The 25,693-nt window shown below is 44.3% G+C and overlaps 1 protein-coding gene across 1 annotated transcript in view; it reads right to left on the reverse strand.

Moving 5' to 3' along the window:
* nr1h5 (nuclear receptor subfamily 1, group H, member 5) overlaps positions 1-25,693 on the reverse strand; it is a gene marked incomplete at both ends in the record, with an annotated part of 83,284 nt that overhangs the window by 34,503 nt on the left and 23,088 nt on the right. The window contains 2 exons of the mRNA XM_084333073.1: positions 12,524-12,637; positions 22,808-22,897. Of these exons, the coding sequence (XP_084189199.1) occupies positions 12,524-12,637; positions 22,808-22,897 (204 nt within the window). The remainder of the gene's footprint in view (positions 1-12,523; positions 12,638-22,807; positions 22,898-25,693) is intronic.

Raw genomic sequence — 25,693 nt, forward strand, 5'->3', positions numbered from 1 at the left:
AATATCCTGTTGAAGGGGTGGCAGACAACAATAACTGTCTACTTATATTATTCATAACTCTTTGATGTGGTAATTTACAAAACAATGCAAATTAATCCTTATAGTTTGTGTTTTCAGTATTTCCTTTTTTATGACAGGAAATTTCATTGTTTAGTCTGGGAATGTAACCTATTGATTGTGTAGCGACTATCCTGATGTCCTGGTAGACGCTCGGTTGGGTGCGGGGAATCCTCGTCTTTGATGCACAATTAGAAAAAACACAATGTCGAGTCGGTGTCACCTGCCGTTGGGTGAAGTTCCCATTTAATTGAAGTATTTAACATAATACATGTGATGAGCCAAACAATAATTTCTGCATAATGCTGTTAATAATACTGAAAACGAGTGAGGGTTCGTGCGGTAAAAAACGTGAGATCTCTGTCACCCATACCTAGATACTTTGACATAGCCTACACCTGTGCCTTTATTCAAAACCCATGCGCTCCGTGCTGCCACCCAGTGATGAACTTAACAAACTACAAACTTAACACTAAAACGATCAAATAGCTAATACACACCGGCCCCTAATGTGAAGGTGGAAACAATTACATTAAAGAAGAAAAAAGGAGCTATAACAAATGTTCTTGGTTCTTCTGAGCCAGAGGGTACCAGCAAGTGACTCAACGTTGGGTCGTGACCTTTACCGCCAGACCTTACACAGCTTCTTGAAGCAGAAAGAGCTTGGATATGGGCTGCTCCAAATGCCCTGTCTTGATCTTCAACCGTACTGCCCGTACAAGCCCTTTTTTGTCTGGGTATGTCTCTGTCACCCTCCCCATGAGCCAGGATCCTCGAAGAGCAGTCTGATCCATGACAACAACTATGTCCCCTGTCACGAAACTTCTCCAAGGCTTCATCCATCTCTTACGCTCCTGCAGCAGCAGCAGGTATTCCCTGATCCACCTCTTCCAGAACAGATCTGACAGGCACTGAACCTGTCTCCATCGTCTCCTGATGTAAAGATCATTTTCTTGAAAAAGTCCAGGGGCAAGAATGGGTTTCCCTTTGAGCAGAACGATATGATTTGATATGATTCCATTTTGATCTCAATGGGCCCGAAGTAGTCCACTCCTACGTTGGTAAAAGGAGGCAAGTCTGGACTAATTCTTTCCTTCGGCATGTCGCCCATTTTCTGTTCACTTGGCTGTTTTCGATGCCGTCAACAGACCACACAGTCCGATATTATCTTTCGACAGGCAGAGTTTGCATTTGTGATCCAGTATTTCTGTCCCAAAGTTGAGAGCATATCATTTCTACCAGCATGTCCAAGCTGTTTATGAATATTTCTCAAAATGAGGCTGAACATGTGTTGACCCTTGGAGAGTATTAGAGGATGTTTCAGCTCCTTGGGTAAGGCAGCCCGACCGAGACGTCCACCCACTCTCAACAAACCATCCCTTAACGCAGGATCCAATTGGTAGATATTACTGGTTTTCATTATGCCAGATGCTCTGCTCTCCAACAGAGAGATTTCTTCCTTGAATGTTGCCTGCTGATTGAAGCGAACGATTGCAAGTTCTGCTCTGAAGAGGTAACTTACAGATAGCGATTGATTTCCCACTGCATCTCTGGCCCTTTTCATTTCTTTTTCTACCTTGTCTGGTTGTGTGGGTGAGCCAGCAGTGGTTAAAGAAGCAACAATGTCCTTCCTCTTTCTCCTCAACTCCAGAAGAATAGTCTTGAGCCTAAGGAACCAGGCGACGAGGTCTTGAGCTTAGTCCACTCAGAAAAGTAATGCATGAGTGTAGTAGTTGCATCTTTGGAATGTACAACAAGGTTGACCATTAGGTCTCTTTTGACCTCTGGATCTTCTGAGGAAACAGGCTTCGAATCAAAGGGTCTTGGCCAATCCACATCTGGCATTCGAAGAAAGTCTGGGCCCTCAATCCATCGCCTACATGCCAGGAAGTTGTCTGCAGTCAGACCTCTGGAGGCTTCATCGGCAGGATTGTTCTTCGAGCTGATGTACCTCCACTGAACAACATTTGTTGCTTCCCTTATAGAAGCCACTCTATTTGCCACAAAGGTGTGAAATCGTTTGGTTTCGTTGTTGATATACTTCAAGACAGTCTGACTGTCAGTCCAGAAGCACGACTCCTCCAACTGAAGTGGTAGTTCCTTTCTCAACAGTTTATCGACTTTGACTGTGAGCACAGCAGCGGTAAGTTCGAGGCGAGGAATTGTTGTTTGTTTTAACGATGCGACTCTGGCTTTACCCAGCATGAATGCAAGATGCACCTTCTTATCCTGGTTCTCCAGCCTCAGGTAGGACACTGTGCCATAACCATGGTCGCTGGCGTCTGCAAAATGATGCATCTGTGCATGTATGGGTCCTCTGAAGTCCTTTGGTTTGATGCAGCGGTCCACCTTGAGTTCCGCCACCTTCTCCAGGTCCAGAAGCCACCCTGCCCATTGTTGTGAGAATGTCTGGGGTATGGGGTCATCCCAAGACATGTTCCTTCGACACATTTATTGTAACAACAATTTTGGTGGCAAGGTGAATGGTGACAAGAACCCCAAAGGGTCATAGATGGAACTGACGATTGAAAGAATTCCACGTCTGGTGTGTGGTCGTTTTTCCACTGCAGGCTTGAATGTAAAAGTGTCACTTTCGGCACACCAATTCAAGCCAAGTGCCATTTCCACAGGCAGGTTGTCTTGCTCCAAGTTCAGCTGCCTGGTTGTTTTGGACCGCTTTACCTCGGGAATAGATGACAGTACAGTCCGACTGTTGCTTGTCCACTTCAACAACTGAAATCCTCCTTTTGAGCATGTCAGCAAGGTCCACCGCCAACTGCATTGCTTCTTCCTCTGTGGCAGGGCTGTACAGTGCGACATATATATCGCACGTGCTACAGCAACAGCGGTCTGTGCGATGAATGGATTTACTTCAGTAGCACTGGTGCGATAGGCATTCGGTTCATATTGATACTCTTATTTTGAAAAATCCTGTCGCGGGTCTAATTTCCGCCTAAGCGCAGCTCCAGCTATAATATCTATGGCTCCGGCAGCTGGCAACGCTCAGTTCATTTCGATACTCTTATTTTGAAAATCCTTGGTGTCGTGACTCATATCCACTCCACAGCACACGGCTCTGACACAACAGTACTAGTTTCAGTAGCGTCTGGAACGCGGACATTGCAACATAGCAAGGCTAGTGTGCTTATTCCGCGACCCAAAACAAATCCCTGCCGTTTTATTCCGCAACGGGTCAAATGCATATAACATGCTTTGCAATCCTCGCCATTCCTTTATGACCACGTCATGTTTAAGACCGGAATTAACGTCCCGTTAGCATAAGCTAACAAGCTAAAACCCTGTTCAGAGCGACAGAGAACAGCAGAGTGGGGTCTGGGAAGGAGGGGCATTCTCCCTCTGTGTGTGTGTGTGTGTGTGTGTGTGTGTGTTTGAAAAGATATGATGAAGTCAGACGAGTATATTATATTGATAGTAAATGTACTGAGGGTGGACAGATGATGTTGATATTTAAACATAAAAAATACAATACATAATAAATATATGCATGATCATCATGCAACATAAAACAATTGCAGGAACGGTTTGGGAGAGGAAGGGGTTTTACTAGGTTGCGTGTTCCAAAAAAAATGTACTTAAAGTTTAAAGCTCAATATATCAAAACGTGGCACTTTATAGTGAACAGGAGTTCTATTTGTATTAAAAACAATAAATAGTTTTTCATTTAAATGTCTGGAAGAGCTAAATTTTTTTTTCAAATTATATTTGTCACCTTTTGAGTTGATCTAAATGTTACTGATTGTGTTAAATGGGCTTATGATATCATCTCATATCGATTGCAGGCACCTGCATTGTATCGTATCGTGGCAGATATCGGCAAATATTGTATCGTTGTCCAAATAATCTATATCGTATCGTGATGAAACTGGTGATTCCCACCCCTAGTAGAGTCCATACACCCAACACCAAATCCTATAATTCCTTACACGTAACGTGTCTGGCTGTGTGACGTCAACTTGTCAGCATGAAAATGACAGCCAAACATGGCACTGCAACTAAATAACACAAATACAATAGGCACATTTGTGACTGTTACAAATATAACACGTTTTATACTTGTGCTACAAGATTTTGGCCAGTGCTACAAAACTATCAACCTCTGTAGCACCAGTGCTATGTGCAAAAAAAGTTAACGTACAGCCCTGCTCTGTGGGCAAAGATTTCAGACAGTCATCAACATAAAAGTTGTTGCAGATGGTGTCAGTCACTTCCACTTTGAAGTCATCCTTATTATCAACCGCAGTCCTTCTCAAAGCGTAGTTGGCACAGCTCGGTGATGAAACTGCTCCAAAGATGTGCACCCGCATTCTGTGTTCCACTGGCCTCTGTGATGTGTCTCCCATGGGCCACCACAGAAAGCGAAGAAAATCCACGCTTTTCAGACACCTTTACTTGGTGGAACATAGCCTGGATGTCAGTGCAACGTTCTCCTGTCTGAACCTGGTTAAGACACCAAAGAGAGAGTTGGTGAAGTCAGGACCTTGCAAAAGTTTGACAGTTCAAGGAAGTTTCTTTAAATGCTGCTCCACAGTCAAAAACCACTCTGTTTTCTTCTTTGGGTGGGTACACCCTGTGATGAGGGAGATACCACACACTGCCATTTTTGCACTCCAACTGGTCTTGAGGCACCATTTCTCCGTAGCCGCTGTCGATCATCTGAGTAAGAAATTCTGTGTATTGATTGATTGATTGATTGAAAAGTTTATTAACAGATTGCAGAATGGGTACAGTACAGTACAGCTCAATACATACAATTGTTAAGGGGATGCAGACCAGAGAAATACTTTCGTCTTGTTTACATCAGGGTCCCCCATTTTCAATTCATCATAACATATTATGACACACACGACATACAGATAGACAGTACTGCTACATCTATACATTTATGACATACCAGATTTGCAAATACAGTACCGTTTGTGATACAAAAAGTGTCCAGAAAAAGAGTGTATATACATTAGACGTAGAAACAAACTGTACATTGGGGGAGGTTGGGTAGGTGGGGTGGGGTTGGGTGGGTGGGGGTGGGGGGAGACTGTACATTGGAGGTGGGGGTTGAGTAGGGGGTGGGTGGGGGACACTGTACACTGTACATTGGAATACTGACAAAGCCATACTTGGTAATTTACTGTACAACTTGGTTAGGACATTTGTAGGGGCCAGTTTCGAATTGCAGTCTCCCGTAGGTGTTCTTTGAGAGTGTTTTTGAAAGTGGGTAGTGATTCACATTCCTTTACAGCTTTGGGTAGGGCGTTCCACATTGATGTGGCATAATTGCTAAACGTGTTTAGTCCCTTGTTTGTGCCGAATCTGGGTTTAACATGATTTGTGGAGCTCCCTCTGGTGTTGTAATCGTGGTATTCACTGACCTTTGGGAAGTATTTTGACATGTACATGGGTACCTTGGTCGTGTAGTGTATCTTGTAGACCAGGCCCATTGCAAGTTGCTGTACTCTGTCGTCTACTCTAAGCCATCCTAGGTTGTCAAAGTGGGCAGGGGTGAGGTGGGTTCTAGGAGTCAGGTCAAGCAGTAGTCTGACTAGTTTGTTTTGGTTTTTAGTGCCTTTGAGGTGCTTTGGTACCATGAGGTCGTAGTACCCTTGAATGAGTGCTCGTGCTAGAGTCTTCAGGGTATTCTTGTTTACCAGAGAGGAGATCCGGTACAAGAATCGAGTTTGTTGGTTGACTTTTTTTATTACATTGGATGCCATTTTGTCACTCATTTTGGTAGCTCTTATTCCGTTCAAACTTTCTTTTCAGACCCTGAAGGCGCTGTTCCACAATGCACCTGTTGTTTGGCATGGTGATGTCATCCACTTTAAAAGGCAAGTCCATGCAATAATGTCCTTCCTGCATGCAAATAGATTTCTCCAAGATCTCCATAAATCTCAGGTCCTCTCTTGACATCTCCTGCTTCTCCTCCAGTGACTTCTCGTTGAACTCTTGGTTGTACTGAGAGACCAACAGCTCCTCCAGTTTGACAATGGATATCCTATTGGCATATATGGTCGAGCAGCTTCTCTGACAACCACTATTACCCCTCAAAGGACCGTTGACGACCCACCCCAATAGGGTCTTCACGGCATAAGGTCCATCGCCTTGGCGGTTTATAATTTCCCAGGGTTCCATGAGTTGTGGTGCATTAGTTCCAATCAAAAGTTCAACATCAGCATCCAATTCTGGGATCCTGATACCCTTCAGATATTCCCATCTTTCAACATCTCGCTGAGTAGGGATGTTACTCCTTGAAACAGGGATTGTTTCCTGTGTGAATGTTTCTGGGAGCTCCATAAAGTGGTTACTTTCCAACTTGGACACCTCCAGTCCTGTAAGGATTTGGCTTTCGACTACCTTTTCTTGACCCATAGTGCGCATAAGAATGTTGGCCTTTGTACCCTGTAGATTGAGCTTCTTCATAAGATGGTTGGTACAGAAGGTTGCTGTACTTCCCGGGTCTAAGAAGGCGTAGGTCCGCAGCACACCATTTCCTTTCTTAGATCTTAACTGTACTGTAACGATGGAAAGGGTACAGTCGTGGTCTCCGGCCCCAGTACAATCACATGCCTGAAAAGACACAAGTGCATTACTGACTGGTGTTTCCTGTGACTTGGTCAATATGTCTTTGTTGTGGATATGCAGAATAGTCGGGTGTTTAAGATTGCATTCATCACAGGTCAGACGATTTCTGCATTCCTTACTCATGTGACCAGCCTTTAAGCATCCAAAACAAATTCATTTTCCTCTCAAAAAGTAGATTTTCTCCCTTTGAGACATTTTATTCAGTTTAAAACACTTGAAAAATGGATGTGACTCTTCACAATAAAGGCAGGACTCTGAGGACAACTCCTTAGTTACAGTAGGCTGCTTTGGCATCATGTGCACTGTTGGTTTAGCAGTTTCAGCTTGGTTGGTTGCAATGGTTGTTATGAAACTGCTACTCCTGGGTAGCGGCACGCTCTTATTTACAGGCTTTATTGTGATGCTTGGTCGTGCATCTGAAATGTCACGAAAAATGGGATGAGACAAGATTTTGACTTGTTTCTCTAAAAAGTTCACCATCTCTGGGAAGGTGGCCCTGAAGCCTTGCCGTTCTTGTATCTCACAAGCTGTAGACCTCCATCTCTCCCGCAGCTTGTACGGCCATTTCATCACAACATTCCTCATGTTTGATGGAACGTTCATCTCCTCCATGTACTGTATCTCTGTTATAGCGTTGCAGCACCCTCTTAGGAACAGTGTGAACTCCTGCAGCGCCTCTACATCCTCTGCTTTAACAACAGGCCAGCGAAAGGCTTTTTCCATGTAGGCTGTTGCTATCCTGTGCTCATTACCAAAGTGCTCTTTCAAAAGACCTTTTGCTCTTTGATATCCTTGTTGTGGTGGCATGTGTAAGCAGCTTCGCACCAGCTCTCTGGGCTTCCCCCTGGTGTACTGCTCCAGAAAATACAAACAGTCTTGATAACCGCATGTTACCTCTTCAACACAATGTTCAAATGTCCTAACAAAGGAAATAAAGTGCAATGGATCACCATCAAATACGGTTATATCTCTTTTTGGTAAAGTAGATAACATTTGCTGTTGAATGAGCAATGTGGTGAGTTCATTCTGCCTTTGCATGATTCCACAAATGGCATCCTGGTCCACTGTAGCGTTCTGTGTAGACTGTCGTTCCTGTGCAGCTACTGACCTACGAAGTGCAGCAGTGGAGGCTGTGAAAGCATTTTGAGACTGATGCTTTAGAGTAGTGGTGAGAGACGTCCCAGTGTTTGGTTGCCACTGTGGCATGAGAGTAGTATCCTTTGCTTGTGGAATTCCATGATGTTGTACTTTCTCCTGAAAGTGTGTGTGCATATTCACCTTTGGTCGCACATCATATGTGGAAAAGATAGGTGGCGCTCTTGAGCCTTGATCCGAAGTCAGGGTGTTCTCCTTCGGCACAAATGCAGTTGCCTGTAGGTTGAATTGAGGTCTCAGCTCTTTAATTGATTTGCTCAGGTAGGAATTCATTCCATCTGAAAGGGCCTTTCCTCCAACAACACTGCCTTCCAGCACAGAAAGCCTTGCAGTAACAACAGCCATTTGTGTATCAAGCCCCAGTTGCTCCTGTGGTATAATATCTAATGTTCTCATGTAAATATAGTCCCCTCCCCTATATCCCCTTACCTGTGCCCCCCCCCCCTCTCTGTGGAATTAGACACTCCCCTCCCCTGTGTCCCCATTACCTGTACCCCCCCCCCCCATCTGACCTATCAAATGGGACCACACCCCCTCCTGTTAACTATATAGATCTCCTCTTGAGATCTATCCAGGTCTTCTTACCTGGGTAATTAAGCTGATCACCTGGGGGGAAACCCTCAGCCATTCTCTCTATGTAATTCTATCTGTTTGGTTAATAAACCTTTGTTATTATCCAAACCTCGGTTGACTGAGAAACATTCTTCTTCAGGATATCCACAAATATCCCACACTCCTTAACTTTTCTCAGGCTGTCTTGTTCCTGTCTGAGTTTCTCCTCTTGTGCCTCTATTTCATGTTTCCTTTGCAGAGCAGCGGTTTGCTCCATTAATGCGGCTTTCTCTGCCATGGCCTTTAAGCATGCAGATGCAGTACTAGAACCTGATACTCTACTGGCATTGCTTCTTCTGCTTGACCTTTTACTAGACACATTAGACACACAGTCTCCAGCTTTAATTTCCTCATGCAAATCAGATTTCATTTTTTCCATTTCAGCATGATCATCCTTGTCCTGAAAAATCCCATTTTCGCTCAACCATGTTGACACTTAATTTACAAATGTATCATTTATTTCCTTTGTTGCATAAAACCATTCGTCCTGCTTTCTCTGCGTATCCTTAGCCCCTTTCGTGACTTTCGGTTTGCAAGCCTGGGGCTTTTGTGACCACAGTCACTGGCTTTCGCATCGGGATCATCCAGGAAAACAACAACCAAGCGTGATCGCAGGGCTCGGGTGTGTCAAAAATATATCAGATCTGAATTTCAAAGATACCCAGCGTACAATATGGGTTTAACACAGCTTCACGATGGGGTCTGGAAGCTCGGAGTTGCTAATAAACAGTTTAAAACATTGTTACTCGACGAGTGGTATTTACAGACCGAACGTCCATCTCCGCCGTTGGTGTCACAGCGCATGCGCACCGGGTAGCTAATGCCGCGTTCACGTTACGTGGGAAGAAGCGGAAGAACCAGCTTACGACTGGGAAAAACCATTCACGTCAGCCTCCTAGTGGTAATTCCTACTAGGACATATGGGATTTTTTTATAGACCCCGATATCTCCAACTTCGCGTCACGAATTGCGGAAGTATGGATGTGGGCGTTTCATCCATAGATATATATAGAGTCAAAGCGTGAAGGCTTCCTAGTTGTAGCAACGAGATGTCCTCTGGTTCTTCCGCTTCTTCCCACGTAACGTGAACGCGGCATTAGCTGCCTGGTGCGCATGCGCTGTGACACCAACGGCGGAGATGGACGTTCGGTCTGTAAATACCACTCGTCGAGTAACAATGTTTTAAACTGTTTATTAGCAACTCCGAGCTTCCAGACCCCATCGTGAAGCTGTGTTAAACCCATATTGTACGCTGGGTATCTTTGAAATTCAGATCTGATATATTTTTGACACACCCCGAGCCCTGCGATCACGCTTGGTTGTTGTTTTCCTGGATGATCCCGATGCGAAAGCCAGTGACTGCGGTCACAAAAGCCCCAGGCTTGCAAACCGAAAGTCACGAAAGGGGCTAGCGTATCCTCAGTTGTAGGACACTCAGTCATCAATGTATTATGTGCCTCAGAGGCAGCTTGACATAGGGCTTTGAACTGTTTTAGACTTTGGTGCACAAGATTTACATTGTCATTGGAAACTAAAAGAGTGATGATTTTCCTTTTCAATTTCCTTGCTTGTGTACAATATGCATTCCTGTCCGTTTGGAGCCTTTCAATCATAATTGACAATCCCTTTAAAGAAGGCTTTCTTATTCTTTTTTCACAAACACTTTGCCCTTCTGTTGGCTCCACAATATCATGTTGTGACTCCATTTTCAATTATGCGTACTGTTCCTTTAAGACTGGCGCAACAATCTCTTTCGTAAACAAAGTCAATACAATAATAACAAACTTGAAAGCAGTCAATTACCCTCACAGTAGCCCACTTCTGCGTAGGTCTACATTTCAATGCTGCTCCACCAGCAAGCAACCCATACGGGATACACTAACCGGACCTCCTTGAGTCCTTTGGCGTGATCTTTCGGGATGATGATCCGTCCGTCATTATCCAGAAGACAGGCGATGCAGCAATCCAAGGTAGGTTTCATTAGGCTTGTTCAAGATGGGATAGGCGGACGCAGATCTGCGCAGGTTTTACTACGGCCTCGCCAAGCGCGTTGCATGACGGTTAGAATGTTGTCCGATTTGCTCTGAAATTCTGACGAGGCGAGGCGCGGAACTCCCGCGGGAGCGAGCCGCGCGCAGCATTCAGAGCGAGGCTCCACAGTACCTCTCAGCCGGCTGCTCCCGGCTGCGTGTTGCAGCCAATCAGGGAAAACGCGGAAGCAAAAGCAGCACTACTGACTTGTTATTAAGCAATAGGCCTCCCGGCTGGGAAGCGACTTGCTACGGTCGCGCAAAGCGCCTATTGGCTCAGAAAAGTTGTCAGTCACCAGCCATGTGACAGCCAGGGAGTTATGAGACGTTTGATTGATTGAAAACTTTATTATGTTATGCGTTATCAACTTATCATATCATCATGATAAACTTCAAGCTGTCAGACACACACACACACATACAGCAGTGTGTTGTGTGTGCGTGCGGCCAGGAGCGCGCAACAAGATGGTATACATTATGGTATATGAATAGTATATTCCACTGTAGCAGTATATGGTGTGCTGTACATTTGAATCTGATCTAATTTTGCACACGGCCATCGCATTATAATGAGCTGGACAGGTGTGTAATGTGTGTGTGGTGACGTGAAAGCGTATCTGCCGCGCGAGACTAGGCGAGGGGCTCTCGTGAAATCGGCAGTGTCCGCCCTCTTAACTCCTCCCCCGGCTTCACTCGGCTACTCTCGTCTACTAGTCGAGGCAAACCGAAATCCATCTTGAACAAGCCTATTGTCCAGGTAAAATCGAGGATCGAGGTGACGTCACGTGTGTTCGTGCGGTAAAAACCGTGAGATCTCTCCGTCACCCATACCTAGATACTTTGATTGACATAGCCTACACCAGAGCATACACCTGTGCCTTTATTCAGAGCCCATGCGCTCCGTGCTGCCACCCAGTGATGAACTTAACAAACTACAAATTTAACACAAAAACGATCAAATAGCTGGCCGTTTTAGGAATATAACCTATTTTCTGATATTCCTGTTGCCAATTAGATTAGATTAGATTATATTAGATTAAATTAGATTCAAATGTATTGTCATTACACAGTACAACAAAAAGTTTGGCATCCAACCAGAGTGCAAATGTAACAGTAAAGTGCAATATACAATGTACAGGTGATTAAACTGGGTATAAAATGTACAGAGTTGTAATATAATATGTACAGTGAGTGATACATATTATATTACAACTATAAAGACTATAAAGATAGTATGATCGTAGTCATACTGGCCAGCAGCATAACTAGTAATCTGAGTAGACGGGATATGTAGATCTATATATAGTATCTACAGATATTTACAGTAAAAGGATGATGTGCAGGTATGTACAGACAGGTGGATATATATATATATACATACATACATACATACATAGTAAGAATAAATATATATATATACACAGTATATACACCATTATTGTACATTAGATGTCCATTGTGGTGTCCATTTTACGTGGGTATTTAAGCTCCATTGTTCTTTTTGTCATGTAACCCTGACGAAGGCATGTTGCTGAAACCCATTGGTTTTAACTGTATCAATAAAGAACATTATTGATACATTATTGATACCACATTTTCTCGATCCTGTGACAATGTAGCCTCTGTTGCTTTCTAAGCATGGACCCCCCTCCCCCCAGCAGGTAAACAACATAGTCAGATCTGTGTTAGGTGTAGAGGGGGAATAGAATCAGATGTGAGCTGGCAGGGGTGAGTCCAACCACAGAGGACGTGAGTGCAGAGAAAGTTTCAACCTTGATATACATGCTCTGTGTCCTTGCACTGTTGTTCAGGGATCAATAGACTGTTCAATAGTGCTCATCCCCAAAAGGCCTGCTGAGGTAGATTTGAGTTAATCATTGTAGAGAAAGACGTTTCGGTATCTCTATATCTGTTTGGGGGCTGTAGATAAGTCCTTAGTCACGTCAACAGACTCCCGTAACATTAATTGAAACAGTTGAACCTATCAAGGGCATCCCCTTGACTTGATGAATGATTGAATTATCGAAAACCCAAGCAGCCAGATGACAGAGACTGGAGATTTCCTTTCTGACCTGAGCACAGCAGGGATGTAGCGGTGAGCAGGGTGTATTCTGCCTCGCTGACCCTCAAGGTTGTCATACTGTGGAAGAAGTTAAGGACTGGTCCTACCAGGTCTGCATTGGCTCCTGTGAACACAACCAAATGTATTTAATTATAAACACTTTAGAATGGGGGGGGGTATTAATGGGGACTAGAGACAAAAATGCTCCAAACATATGTTATAATGCCACAAACAAGTGTTAAAATGCAACCGACTGTAAGGGTTTGATGTAGAGGACCCAAGTGCAGGACAAAGACAGGAGGCAGATGACGAAGATAAACCCAACACTGGGTATTGATTGAAGCAGCAGAAAACAGGCAGGTACAAAAGTAACGCACACTGGCTTCTCAAATAACTAGTAGAACGGAACTACCAACAAGTAGCGGCTAGTAACAAAGAAAAACACTAGGTGATGAGAACAATATGAGCAGCCAAAGACTGACATAAATACACATGGGAATAATGACAAAGGGGCAACAGCTGGGGTGATGACAGACGAGACACAGACTTAATGTAAATCTGCTGGACCTAGAAGAGAAACACAAGGAAAGGGAGAGAAACACTAGAGGGAGGGGGAGACAAAGACAGAGAAACAGTGGGTAAAAGTCACAACCGTGACACCGGTAGATGTTAAAATGCCCCAGACATGCCCCAGGATCTGTTCAAAAGGGGGTTTGATATCTCTTGGAACTTTTTTGTCATGGCAAAGGGGCTCCAGATGGGATTGGTCGGTGGGACCCTGAAGCGATTGGCCGACAGACTTATTTGCATGGAGGAAGACATCCCCAATGCAGAAGTGCCGTTCCAAAATCTGAACATGCAAGTCCTCAGTTCAGCTATTCTATGTGACGGAAAGGAAATATGGAGTGTGTGGAGGAAATGCTGGCGGTAAGTGAAAACATGATTGTAGCAACGTGGGTGCTTCCCCCCTCCCCCCTCCACTCACACACACACAGGGTTAGTCAAATAAACTTCAACTAAACATACATTATAATTCTCGATACTGCTGTTCATTGCCATTGAGCGCTCAGGCTCGCTCTCTGTCAGTGTCCAAGTGTGTGTGTCTCTGCACCCCCAGCCTCACTGTGCATGATGAAGCAGAGTCAATCAACCAGACAAGCTGCACCTGTGGTAATAACCCTCCGCCACGCGTGATTTATTTTCGTAGCCGTAGTTTGCGAAGACGCTCTCTGATTGGCTAGCCCGTGTACAGCAAAGACCCTCTCTGATTGGTTTAGCTCCGAAGGGCTCTTCCGCCTTGTACATACATATTCTCTGCTTGGAAGTGGTTATGCTTTGGCCCTCTTTCGAAGTGGGTTATGCTTAGAGTTTATCTTTAGAGCAGGGCGATGGACCACCAGCCCTGATTCCAAATTCTAAGCATAACCCACTTCGAAAGAGGGCCAAAGCGTAACCACTTCGAAGCAGAGAATATATGTACAAGGCGGACATTTCTATCCCAGAGCCCTTCGGAGCTAAACCAATCAGAGAGGGTCTTCGCTGTACCCGGGCTAGCCAATCAGAGAGCGCCTTCGCAAACTGCGGCTACGAAAAGAAATCACGCCTCCGCCACTGCTGCTCCAGTGAGTCCTTCCTGCCTCTCTCCTCTGCAGCCAACACTTAGAACCACACGCGTCCTCACAGTCATGTTTATTTTTCTCTCTTGCTTAATCTCATAGAGGAATCCCCAAGTGACCATCAATGTATTGATACATGTTCTATATTCATCCAAGAAAAAACGGAATGAAACCCAATTAAAAGGGGCGCCAGTGGTTCGGGAGGTAGAGCGGTTGCCTGGTAATCGAAAGGTTCCCGGGTTCTATCCTGGCTCCTGTATCCCTTTGACAGTAGTACCTGAGAACAGAACGAGGCCACGGCTCATCATGTAGGTTATCCATGAAGGCAAGTCTCATCATTCTGTCTTGATTTGATTTGGTCTGTCTCATTATACTTTAAATGGACTGTGTTTGTATAGCGTTTAAGACACTTAACTTAACCCCTAACTGCTCCCAGTGAGCACATTGACCCCTTGCATGGTTGCCTCTGTAGTCGGTGTGTGAAAGTAAAGCACTTTGGATAAAAGCTACATAAATGCAGTCCATTTAAAAGTATAATGGGAAACATCAGATACAATCGAGACTGAATGATGAGACTTGCTTTCGTGGATAACCTACATATGATGAGCCGTGTCCTTGTTCTGTTCTCAGGTACCCCCCCCCCCACTCCTACCCAACCCCCCCCCCCCCCCACCCACCCAACCACCTCCAATGTACAGTCCCCCCCCACCCCCACCTACCCAATCCAATGTACAGTTTCTACGTCAAATGTATATACTCTTTTTTTTTCTGGACTCTTTTTGTATCACAAACAGTACTGTAATTGCAAATCTGGTATGTCATAAATGTATAGATGTAGCAGTACTGTCTATCTGTATGTCATGTATGTCATATATGTTACGATGAATTGAAAATGGGGGACCCTGATGTAAACAAGACGAAAGTCTTTCTCTGGTCTGCATCCCCTTAACAATTGTATGTATTGAGCTGTACTGTACTGTACCCATTCTGCAATCTGTTAATAAAGTTTTCAATCAATCAATCAATCAGTCTGACAGGACTGCTGTCAAAGGGATGATGAAGATCCATCAGATAATGAGCAGCTCACCAGGCAGAATAAAGTACAGAGACAGAACCTGTCTGTCGAAATGAGCAGGGGGTTATGGATTGAGCTTCAAGCTCAAAGAAGCAACTCTGCGAGATGTTGTGTCTCAAGATGTCCCTACCACTGAACCCCTGTGGCATCCAGAGGTTATTACGAGCGAACATGTTGGCAGCTGGTGTTTGGTGAGGTACAATAATGACCCCTACACTGTCATCATAACGGCATTTGAAGAAAACAATATCCAGATGAACTGCATGCATCGAAATGGTGTCAACAAATCCTTCTGGCCTTGCCCTCGCAAAGATGTCAGCCGGTATGCTGACAATCAGGTACTGTGCCTGACTGAAGAGCCTCAAGCGCAAAACAAAAAGTTGGTGCAATTGGACGTTGCAGCATGGAGATACGTTGAAGAATCTATCTGAGCAGTGTAGGCAGGTTACCTCGTATGTCAGAGGAAATACATAATTGTTGGTATAAATTGAGAATTCTGCTAACATATTCTGCTTGTCAAAGGTGACACAACAGTCTTCTAATTATATTAAGACAGTAGGCCTAGAGAATATTAGGGGCCACTTTGAAGTGTGTCTCAACATGGTCTCAGCATACCATATGTTTCAACCACTGCAGTACCAATCTTTCCCTTTGACAGTAAGAGATTCACCAACGCTCACAAAAGCACTTCCACAATACAATTTACTTAAATTAAGTTCAAAATCAAATCAAATACGGGCGGCTGAGTGGCTGAGTGGGCAAGGCGCTCGCCACTAACACAGGATACGCTGGGTTCGAGCCCAGCTCTTGGCGTTGCTACCGGCTTGGCCGGTCGTTCATACTAACACAATTGGCAAGTGTTAGAGGGTGGGAAAGCCGGTGGGTGGGGATTTGACGTTGTGGACAGCGACTCCTACAGGTCGGTTGGGTGACGCCGGTGCGGCGGAAACAGGAAGTGACGGGGGCAGCGTGAGCCTCCCACGCGTTATTCCTCGCCACTGAGAGTTCGAGCTGCTGCGGTGAAAAGATGCGACAGGCTGCCTCCTCGTGTACCGGAGGGGACACGTGATGCAAGGCTTCTATCCTCACTACAGCCGACCAGTGGGAGGCATAGTCTAGCAACGTTCAAGACAGGGGAGGGAAGAATTGGATAATATACGAAAATTGGGATGGGGGGTCAGCATTGCTTGAGGCTTGGGCTGATTCGGTTTCCGGGTTCCTCTGATTGGCCGCGACCGCCATGTGACCCGCCCCCCTATCCAGCGCTGCCGCGCGCGGCAGAGAGAGTGGCCGCAGACTCGCTCGCTTCCTCAATTTATACGCATGGAAGTATTGACTGAATGAATGAATGAAAACTTTATTTAACAGATTGCAGAATGGGTACAATACAGTACGGCTCAATACACACAATTGTTAAGGGGATGCAGACCTGAGAAAGACGTTTGTCTTGTTTACATCAGGGTCCCCCATTTTCAATTCATATAGAACGACTACGCCGTAACAAATCATTAAAAAAATATACCGTTAACTGGAATATGTTGTGCCTTTACACATATGTTGGATTATGTAATTGGTTTGTCATGACAAACAAATAAATAAAATCGCGATTTACCCGCTGGCTACAACAACACTCAGTGACTGCATGTAGTCAGAGCCAGAGCTCAGCGATGCCGCTCGCGGCAGCACATTCTCGCCGCAGGCTGAGCTCTGGTGTCCGCTGGAGCAAGCCAGAGACAGCCGGCGATGCGATATTTTATTTGTTTGTCATGACAAACCAATTACATAATCCAACATATGTGTAAAGGCACAACATATTCCAGTTAACGGTATCTTTTTTTAATGATTTGTTACGGCGCAATCAATACTTCCATGCATTCGGGACCTCCATGTTTTGGGGGTATTCATCAGACAAATCGGATCCGGGGATTCGGCTCCCATCAGTCGGGCAAGAACTGCGGGTTTTCAGTCTCTCCCCTCTCTCCTGGAGCTTAAGGGGGAGCTTAGTACGCCTGCCTCTGAGGAGGTGGCTACAACATCAACACACAGTGACTACATGCAGTCACTGTGTGTTGTTGTAGCCAGTGGGTAAATCGCGATTTTTTGACAAACCAATTACATAATCCAACATATGTGTAAAGGCACAACATATTCCAGTTAACGGTATATTTTTTTAATGATTTGTTACGGCGTAGTCGTTCTATATGAATTGAAAATGGGGGACCCTGATGTAAACAAGACAAACGTCTTTCTCAGGTCTGCATCCCCTTAACAATTGTGTGTATTGAGCCGTACTGTATTGTACCCATTCTGCAATCTGTTAAATAAAGTTTTCATTCATTCATTCATTCAGTCAATACTTCCATGCGTATAAATTGAGGAAGCGAGCGAGTCCGCGGTATGGGGGGGCGGGTCACGTGGCGGTCGCGGCCAATCAGGCGAACTCGGAAACCGAATTCCGTTGCGGAAGGTATACACGCGGCTGGGTTAGGAGGAGGGCAAGTCATGGGTGGAATCTGGCGTTGTGGACAGCGACGCCTACAGGTCAGGTCTGGACGCTTGCTCAGCGGAGGCAGGAATTGATGAAGGCAGCGTGACCTCTCACGCGTTACACTTCACCAATGAGAGTCCTCGCTGCCAGGTGAAAAAAGTCGCCGCGTGTGTTGGAGGAAGCGTGCGGATGACTTCAGGGTTCCCTTGTACCGACCAGTAGGAGAACATGCGCACAACAACCATGTAGGGGAGGGGGGGAATTGGCCCAACGACTAAAATTGGGACGGGGAGAAAACAGAGAAAAATCGGAGAAAGATAGGATAAAAAAATAAAATAATTGGGATGGGAGAAAAATAGAAAATGGGGAGAAAAAGTGGATACAAAAAATATATATATCAAATCAAATACTGGCCCGTAAAGAAAGTGTGTGTGTGTCTCTCAGTTGGAATGGTTGGGGCAGGACCACTTTTGTTTGTAGGGAGAGGCATTGGTGTATATTGATAATGTGTTTAAAGGTGCTATAGTATAGATAACATTATGCCACTAGATTTCGCACTAGAGCACCAGTATGTAATTTATCAGGTGTATTCCAGATGTGGAAATGGGAAGTAGGGAGGGGATACACAATGTTGTTGTAACTGAGACATTCACCTTTAAGTACAACCCCTGCTTAGCTTAGACCAGTGGTCCCCAAACTACGGCCCGTGGGCCGAATCCGGCCCGCCTCCACATTTGGCCCGGCCCCCTAGAGCCCCGGAGCTTAAAAAATAAATAATAATAATAATCTTTTTTTTTAATCTTTTTAAAAATAAATTAAGATGGCAGCATCCCCATTGTCTGTGCTGAATGTTTGTTAGTGTTTGATATTTTTTGTTGGTTTTTAGTACTTTTAAACATCCATTTTTAGTAGTAGTTTTCATTTGATCCTATAATTTTTTCATTCACCGATTTGTGGACTTTTTTTGTGTGTCCTGAAAGGCGCCTTATAAATAAAATGCATTATTATTATTATTATTATCATCCAGGAGGGAAAATACACTTTGGATAGGGACTGCATCTCTGCCTGAAACACTTTGCAACTGTGATCTCCTCTGGCAGTAGTTGGATATTGTAATGTGTGGCGAGGGGTTGCAGCAATTCCACTGAGAGAAACTGGTCTGAGGCTGGATAACATGCCTGTATGCCTCTCATAAGTTGTTCTCCAACTCATGAGAACCTGCTCTCATGCTCTTGCAGCATTCTGTCGAGAACTGGATAGAACAGTCTCTGTCTCAGCTGATCTCCTGAGCTGAGGTCTGAGCTTGTGCCACAAGATGACTCAACTACATACTCGTCCATCCTTTTCTGCTTCCTCCTTTGGCTGGTAGTATGTTCCTCAATCCCAAGGCCATTACATATGGCCTTTGTCCTGTCATACATGTCCACTGCCATCTCTGAGGTGTGATAATCTTTGAGTGTGTCCTGCACTGTGCTTTTAAATAGTACAGAGCTAGAGCTAGGTGGTCTGTAGGTACTGTATATTTATTTCATAAATAGTGTTATTTATTTCATTAATAGTGTTATTATTTATTTCCTGAATAATTTTTCTGTGAAGATCCCGGAAAGGGTTATTAATATTAGGTTATGTGTGGCTTTCTGGAAAACAATAAATGTTTACGTTTAGGCACCCCTGTGATCGTCACACTTTTTCTGTTACAAACTGACCCCGGCCCCCACCAGAGAAGGGAAAAGTTATGTGGTCCTCACAGGAAAAAGTTTGGGGACCCCTGGCTTAGACAATGTTCTTGTAACAATTTTTTTTAATTATTCATGCATAGATCACTCGATTTATTAACTTTTAATATGATTTTCACATGAGCACATTTCCTGGTTGATAAGACGATGATGGTGCTGTTGTGTTACAGTACAAGGGATGCTTCTCTCTGACCAACAGTGGTCTGCAGTGTTTTTATGTCACATTTTGGTATCGTCTCAGCTTGCTTGCAACCTTGACAGAGGTGATACCAAAAAGGTATCAGGTTCTATCCACAACGTTGGCCCGATGAAAAACCAAAAAACGCGAGTAGAGTCGAGTACCACAGTACCATGCTGTGGAAAAGCACCAATATATATCCACATATTAAACGAGAGAACACAGATGCGTATTGCTCTCCAGAGAGACATAGCATATTAAACTAGTGAAGACAGACAGGCAGGCCGATGAACTTCTGGGAAATTTCTCCACTGCCGATAGGATGGAGACAGCCTCTTTCCACCCAACTGCATTGGCACCACCACAAGAGCTCGGGAACTCTTGGCTCCAGTCGGCAAGTATCGCCCTAGCCAACACTTCCCGCAAGAGCTAAATGTGGGGTAGAAGAGTAGAGGCTGGGGCCAAAGGAGCACTGCACAGCCGGCGCTTTGAGGAGAGATACCAAACCCGAAGACGTATCATATATATGTGATTTTCCATTCTAAACCAATAAACTATTCAATCAATCAATCAATCACCTCTAACAGCTGCCCGATCGGAGCTGTAGACATAATCTCCTCCAACAGCTGCCACTCTAGGGCTGGCACCGCAGACACAATAAGCGGCCTTATCGCCATAGTACCGATCAGGTGGAGGTAAGCGGGGCTCCTGGGGAGCAGGCGGGCCGTGAGGTGGCTTTGGTTTGGTGTAGAGAACCAGGACATGTGCAGGACAAAGGCAGGAGGCGGATGACGAAGATAAACCCAACACTGGGTATTGATTGAAGCAGCGGAAAACAGGCAGGTACAAAAGTAACACACACTGGCTTCTCAACAAATAACTAGCAGAATGGAACTACCAACAAGTAGCAGCTGGTAACAAAGGAAAACACTAGGTGATGAGAACAGTATGAGCAGCCAAAGACTGACATAAATACACATGGGAATAATGACAAAGGGGCAACAGCTGGGGTGAACAGACTTAGCGTAAATCTAGAAGAGAAACACAAGGAAAGGGAGAGAAACACTAGAGGGAGGGGGAGACAAAGACAGAGAAACGGTGGGTAAAAGTCACCGGTAGATGTTAAAATGCCATGTATCTCCACATGTGGGCCCTTTTTAGGACAATTTGCCCACCTGCACTTTGGCGACCACTAGTGGCTCGGGTGTGTATATTTTGTACAATATATATATCGAATTGAAGGCTTATTTGTTGCCTGTCGATAGCCCTTTCACGTGACAAAATCCGTTCAGTGGTTCTCGAGTTACATGCCGGTATTTGAGGCTTGTGCAAAGTAAACGGTATTGTGCAAAATACCACTCCCGACTCTTGGGGCTCTAGTTCCGTCAATCATTTGGCGATCTCGAAAATGATTGTGAAGGGTTGTAGCCAATGAGTGTGGCTTTCCAATGATACCCCACGTGGGGATGTATGAATCAGGGATCTAGGTGAAAAACTAATGAGCGAAAACAGGAAGAGAAAAACAGCAGAATTAATTGAAGTCTATGAGAAAACTGAGTTTTTCATTGTACACAGTTGACCAAAATCACTCCTAATCACTAATTTCTGAATGGATCTTTATGAAATTTGGACATGTACTACATAAGGCTTCAGGCTGGTTGGTTTTTTAAGCCATACCACCTTCTGGGGAAATACTACCTCTGGACTACTAACTACTACAGAAAAAATGTAGTAACAAGTTTTTCTACAATTCAAGTTCAGACCTATGTTACTCTATTTCATTAGCACTAAAAGTGATATTTTGGGGCGGTCAGGTGCCGTAGCGGAGATTGCGTTCGTCACCAACGCCGGAGATGCTGGATTCGCGTGTTCGAATCCAGCTCCCGGCGTTGTCACCAGCTTGGCTGACCGTTCACACTAATACAATTGGCAGTATTAGAGGGTGGGAAAGCTGGCGGTGGGTCCTGGGCGTTGTAGACAGCGACCCCTACAGTTTGGTCGGGGCGCCTGCTCAGCGAGGGTAGGATCTGGAGAGAGGTAGTGTGGCCTCCCACACGTTACACTCTCCCAGTGAGAATCTGCGCGGCCAGGCTGGCCTGCCGGCTGGCTGCATATGCGTCGGAGGAAAGCATGTGACAGTCTCCGGTCTCTCGGACCAACAGTAGGGGAAAGTGCGCAACAACCAGGAAGGGTGGGATGGGAGAAAAATCGGAAAAAGAAGGAGGGGGAAAAAGATTAAATTTTTTTTTTATCTTTCTTTATAGTATCATAAACTTCAGAATGTTATCTTTCAAAAGAGTCCAGGCTCATGCATGTGCTATATTTGATTTGATTTGATGTTTTTTTTATTTTCGTGTCTTACATCCAGCCCATATGGATGTAAGACACATAAACAATAAGTATATAATAGTATACTTGACAAATTACTTGACAAATTATGACATATAGACCAAGATGGCCACAAAAAAAGAAAATACAATAAAACGTAATATAACACAAGCTGTAAGCAATGTATGTAAACAAAGAAACAAGAGGAATTCATATACAATTATATAGGATATAGTGTGTTTTGTCTCAAGTGCCATGCTTTCTCCAAAAATCCTGCAAAACTGAAGATGTCCTCCACAAAAAAAAACTCAACATACAACTCTCAGACTGCCAAAACAAGTATAAAGTATAGTATTTTGGTTTGCAAAAAAAGTATGCAGTCCTCAAAAACAAAAACTAAAATGGCCACTTTTGGGGGCGCAGGTTAAGAGGTTAAAATGCCCCAGACAAATGTTAAAATGCCCCAGACATGCCCCAGGATCTGTTCAAAAGGGGGTTTGATATCTCTACTGTTAAAATCCCCCCGGAAATTAGGATCATGGGTGCAAACTGGACAAAAGGATATGAAATTAAAAAGAGGTTTGGGTTAATAATGTATTATGCAAACTGTGTCCTTATTCTCACATTGAGATCTTTTTTGAGCATTTCCCAACAAGCTTTTTGCTGAAATTACCCCACAAACTATTTCTATTCATTGAGCAAAAAGAAGCAGATTTCTCCAGATTTCTCCTACATTCATTTTCTCCTAAATTCATTCAGCAACAATGGCCTCCCTGCTGCGATAAAACATACATAGCACCCAATCACCCCCACCTCCCAACAACAACACACCGACACAACTTATTGAGCTGTGTCATTGAGCTGCAGCCTCACCTGAATTGAGCAAGGTCCCACTGTGGATGTTTTCTTTGGACTCCATGTTTCTTAGCCAGTGGTGTGTTGAGGTATTGAAAGGCAGCAGCGCTGGTAATAGAAACACCGGTTCATAATCACAATCCCTTTATTTTTTATTTGATCTCAGATGAGACAAGTTTATGTTGGGTGTCCTGGTGGCGCATCACACTAAGGTGTGTGACGGAAATATTATCATGTCATATAGTTCTGTGTTAAAATACATATTCTATCTCCGATAGCCTTGACTAGTTAATATGATCAACTAGTATACTAGGCAAAGACACTAGGTGACAGTCTGACAGTGTTCTTATGGCAAATGGCAACAACCAAGGTTGAGGAGATATGACATTTCACCTGGACTCCAGTTCGTGTGTGAAGACATAAAGCCCCTAGACCCGTCTTTTGTTTTCATTCTTCTCATCTTTATTATCATATCTGGTATCTTATGTACGTCATGTAAATTATGTATTTAATGTAAGTTCTGGCCAGAGCTCTTTCTCACTTTCTGGTCAGACGTTCGTGTGTCTGATTGTAAACTGAGCTCTGTTGGCCGCAGGAATAAACTATGTTCTATATATTTTTATATACAAATTGACTCAGCCTGAATTCCTACAGCTTCACTGTTTGGCTCATTTGAATATTCCACGACAGGTGCATACCATCTAACCACTACATCCTAGGTTCAAATCCAGCCTGAGACTGTTGTTGCATGTCAACGCCACAAAGACCTATTTTCTCTCCCCCTGCTTTCCTGTCACTCACTGTCCGGTCTAGTAAAGCAGAAATACCCTAAAAATTACTTAGATTTTTTTTTTAAGGTGCGCTATGTAGTTTGAGAGATAATTGTTTACTTGTAAATCGCTTTGGATAAAACAAAGCGTCAGCTAAATGACTAAATGTAAATGTTTACATTTGCAGAGCCTGCTACTATAATGTAATTATTTGAATTAGTAATTGTATCATAAATTCCCACAACTCTGAGCTGAAAACGTTTAACCCAAAACTACATACTGCACGTTTAACATTCAACAACAAATCTCTCAATAAGGAATAATCAAGAAATGCATCTCAATGACGGCAAAGGGGAAAAGGAGACTGGTCAACAGGTGAGACTGAATCAGTGAATCGGTGCATGTGAATGGTAGTACACATTTAAGCTAAATCAGAGCTCATGCAATTTCCTGCAAATTTGCACGACATGGGCGGCCGGGTAGCGCAGCGGACTAAGCGTCTGTCTACCACCACGGAGCCAGTGGGATCGAATCCGGCTTGGCCGACCGTCCATACTAACACAATTGGCAGTGTTAGCGGGTGGGAAGCCGGCGTGGGTGGGTCCTGGTCGTTGTAAACAGCGACTCCTACAGTTCGGTCGGGGCGCCTGCACAGCAAGAGAAGGATCTGGGAGAGGTAGTGTGACCTTCCACACGTTACACTCTCCCAGTGTGAGTCTGTGCTGCCAGGTGAAAATAAGCGGTGGGCTGGCTACACATGTGTCGGAGGAAGCATGTGATAGTCTCCGCCCTCCCAGACCGACGGTAGGGGGTAGAGTGCACAACGACCAGGAAGGGGATTGGGAATTGGCATAACGACTGGATGGGATGGGAGAAAAAAGGAAAAAGAAGGGGGGAAAAGATTTAAAAAAAAAAATGTGCACGACATTTGTATTAAATCCTCAAACTAGCCTCTCAAGTCAGCTCCTGGCATGTCACATTTTTACATCAAATGTATATACTCTTTTCTGGACTCTTTTTGTATCACAAACAGTACTGTATTTGCAAATCTGGTATGTCATAAATGTATAGATGTAGCAGTACTGTATATCTGTATGTCATGTATGTCATATATGTCCTGATGAATTGAAAATGGGGGACCCTGATGTAAACAAGACGAAAGTCTTTCTCTGGTCTGCATCCCCTTAACAATTGTGTGTATTGAATATTGAGCTGTACTGTATTGTATTGAATTGATTGATTGATTGATTGATTGAAAAGTTTATTAACAGATTGCAGAATGGGTACAGTACAGTACAGCTCAATACATACAATTGTTAAGAGGATGCAGACCTGAGAAAGACTTTCGTCTTGTTTCCATCAGGGTCCTCCATTTTCAATTCATCATATGACACACACGACATACAGATAGACAGTACTGCTACATCTATACATTTATGACATACCAGATTTTCAAATACAGTACTGTTTGTGATACTAAAAAAATCCAGAAAAAGAGTGTATATACATTTGACATAGAAACTGTGCATTGGGGGAGGTTGGGTAGGTGGGGTGGGGCTGTACATTGGAGGTGGGGGGGGGGGGGGGGGGGTTGGGTAGGGGGGGGGGACACTGTACATTGGAATACTGACCTACATTTGACATAGAAACTGTACATTGGAGGAGGTTGGGTAGGTGGGGTGGGGTTGGGTGGGGCTGTACATTGGAGGTGGGGGGGGGGGGGTTGGGTACATTGGAATACTGACAAAGCCATGCTTGGTCTTTATTGTACAACTGGGTTAGGACATTTGTAGGGGCCAGTTTTGAATTGCAGTCTCCCGTAGGTGTTCTTTGAGAGTGTTTTTGAAGGTGGGTAGTGATTCACATTCCTTTACAGCTTTGGGTAGGGCGTTCCACATTGTTGTGGCATAATTGCGAAACGTGTTTAGTCCCTTGTTTGAGCCGAATCTGGGTTTTACATGATTTGTGGAGCTCCCTCTGGTGTTGTGATCGTGGTATTCACTGACCTTTGGGAAGTATTTTGACATGTACATGGGTACCTTGGTCGTGTAGTGTATCTTGTAGACCAGGCCCATTGCAAGTTGCTGTACTCTGTCGTCTACTCTAAGCCATCCTAGGTTGGCAAAGTGTGCAG

Source organism: Notolepis coatsorum (assembly GCF_963971535.1).
Source record: "Notolepis coatsorum genome assembly, chromosome: 17".
NCBI classification, from domain to species: Eukaryota; Metazoa; Chordata; class Actinopteri; order Aulopiformes; family Paralepididae; genus Notolepis; species Notolepis coatsorum.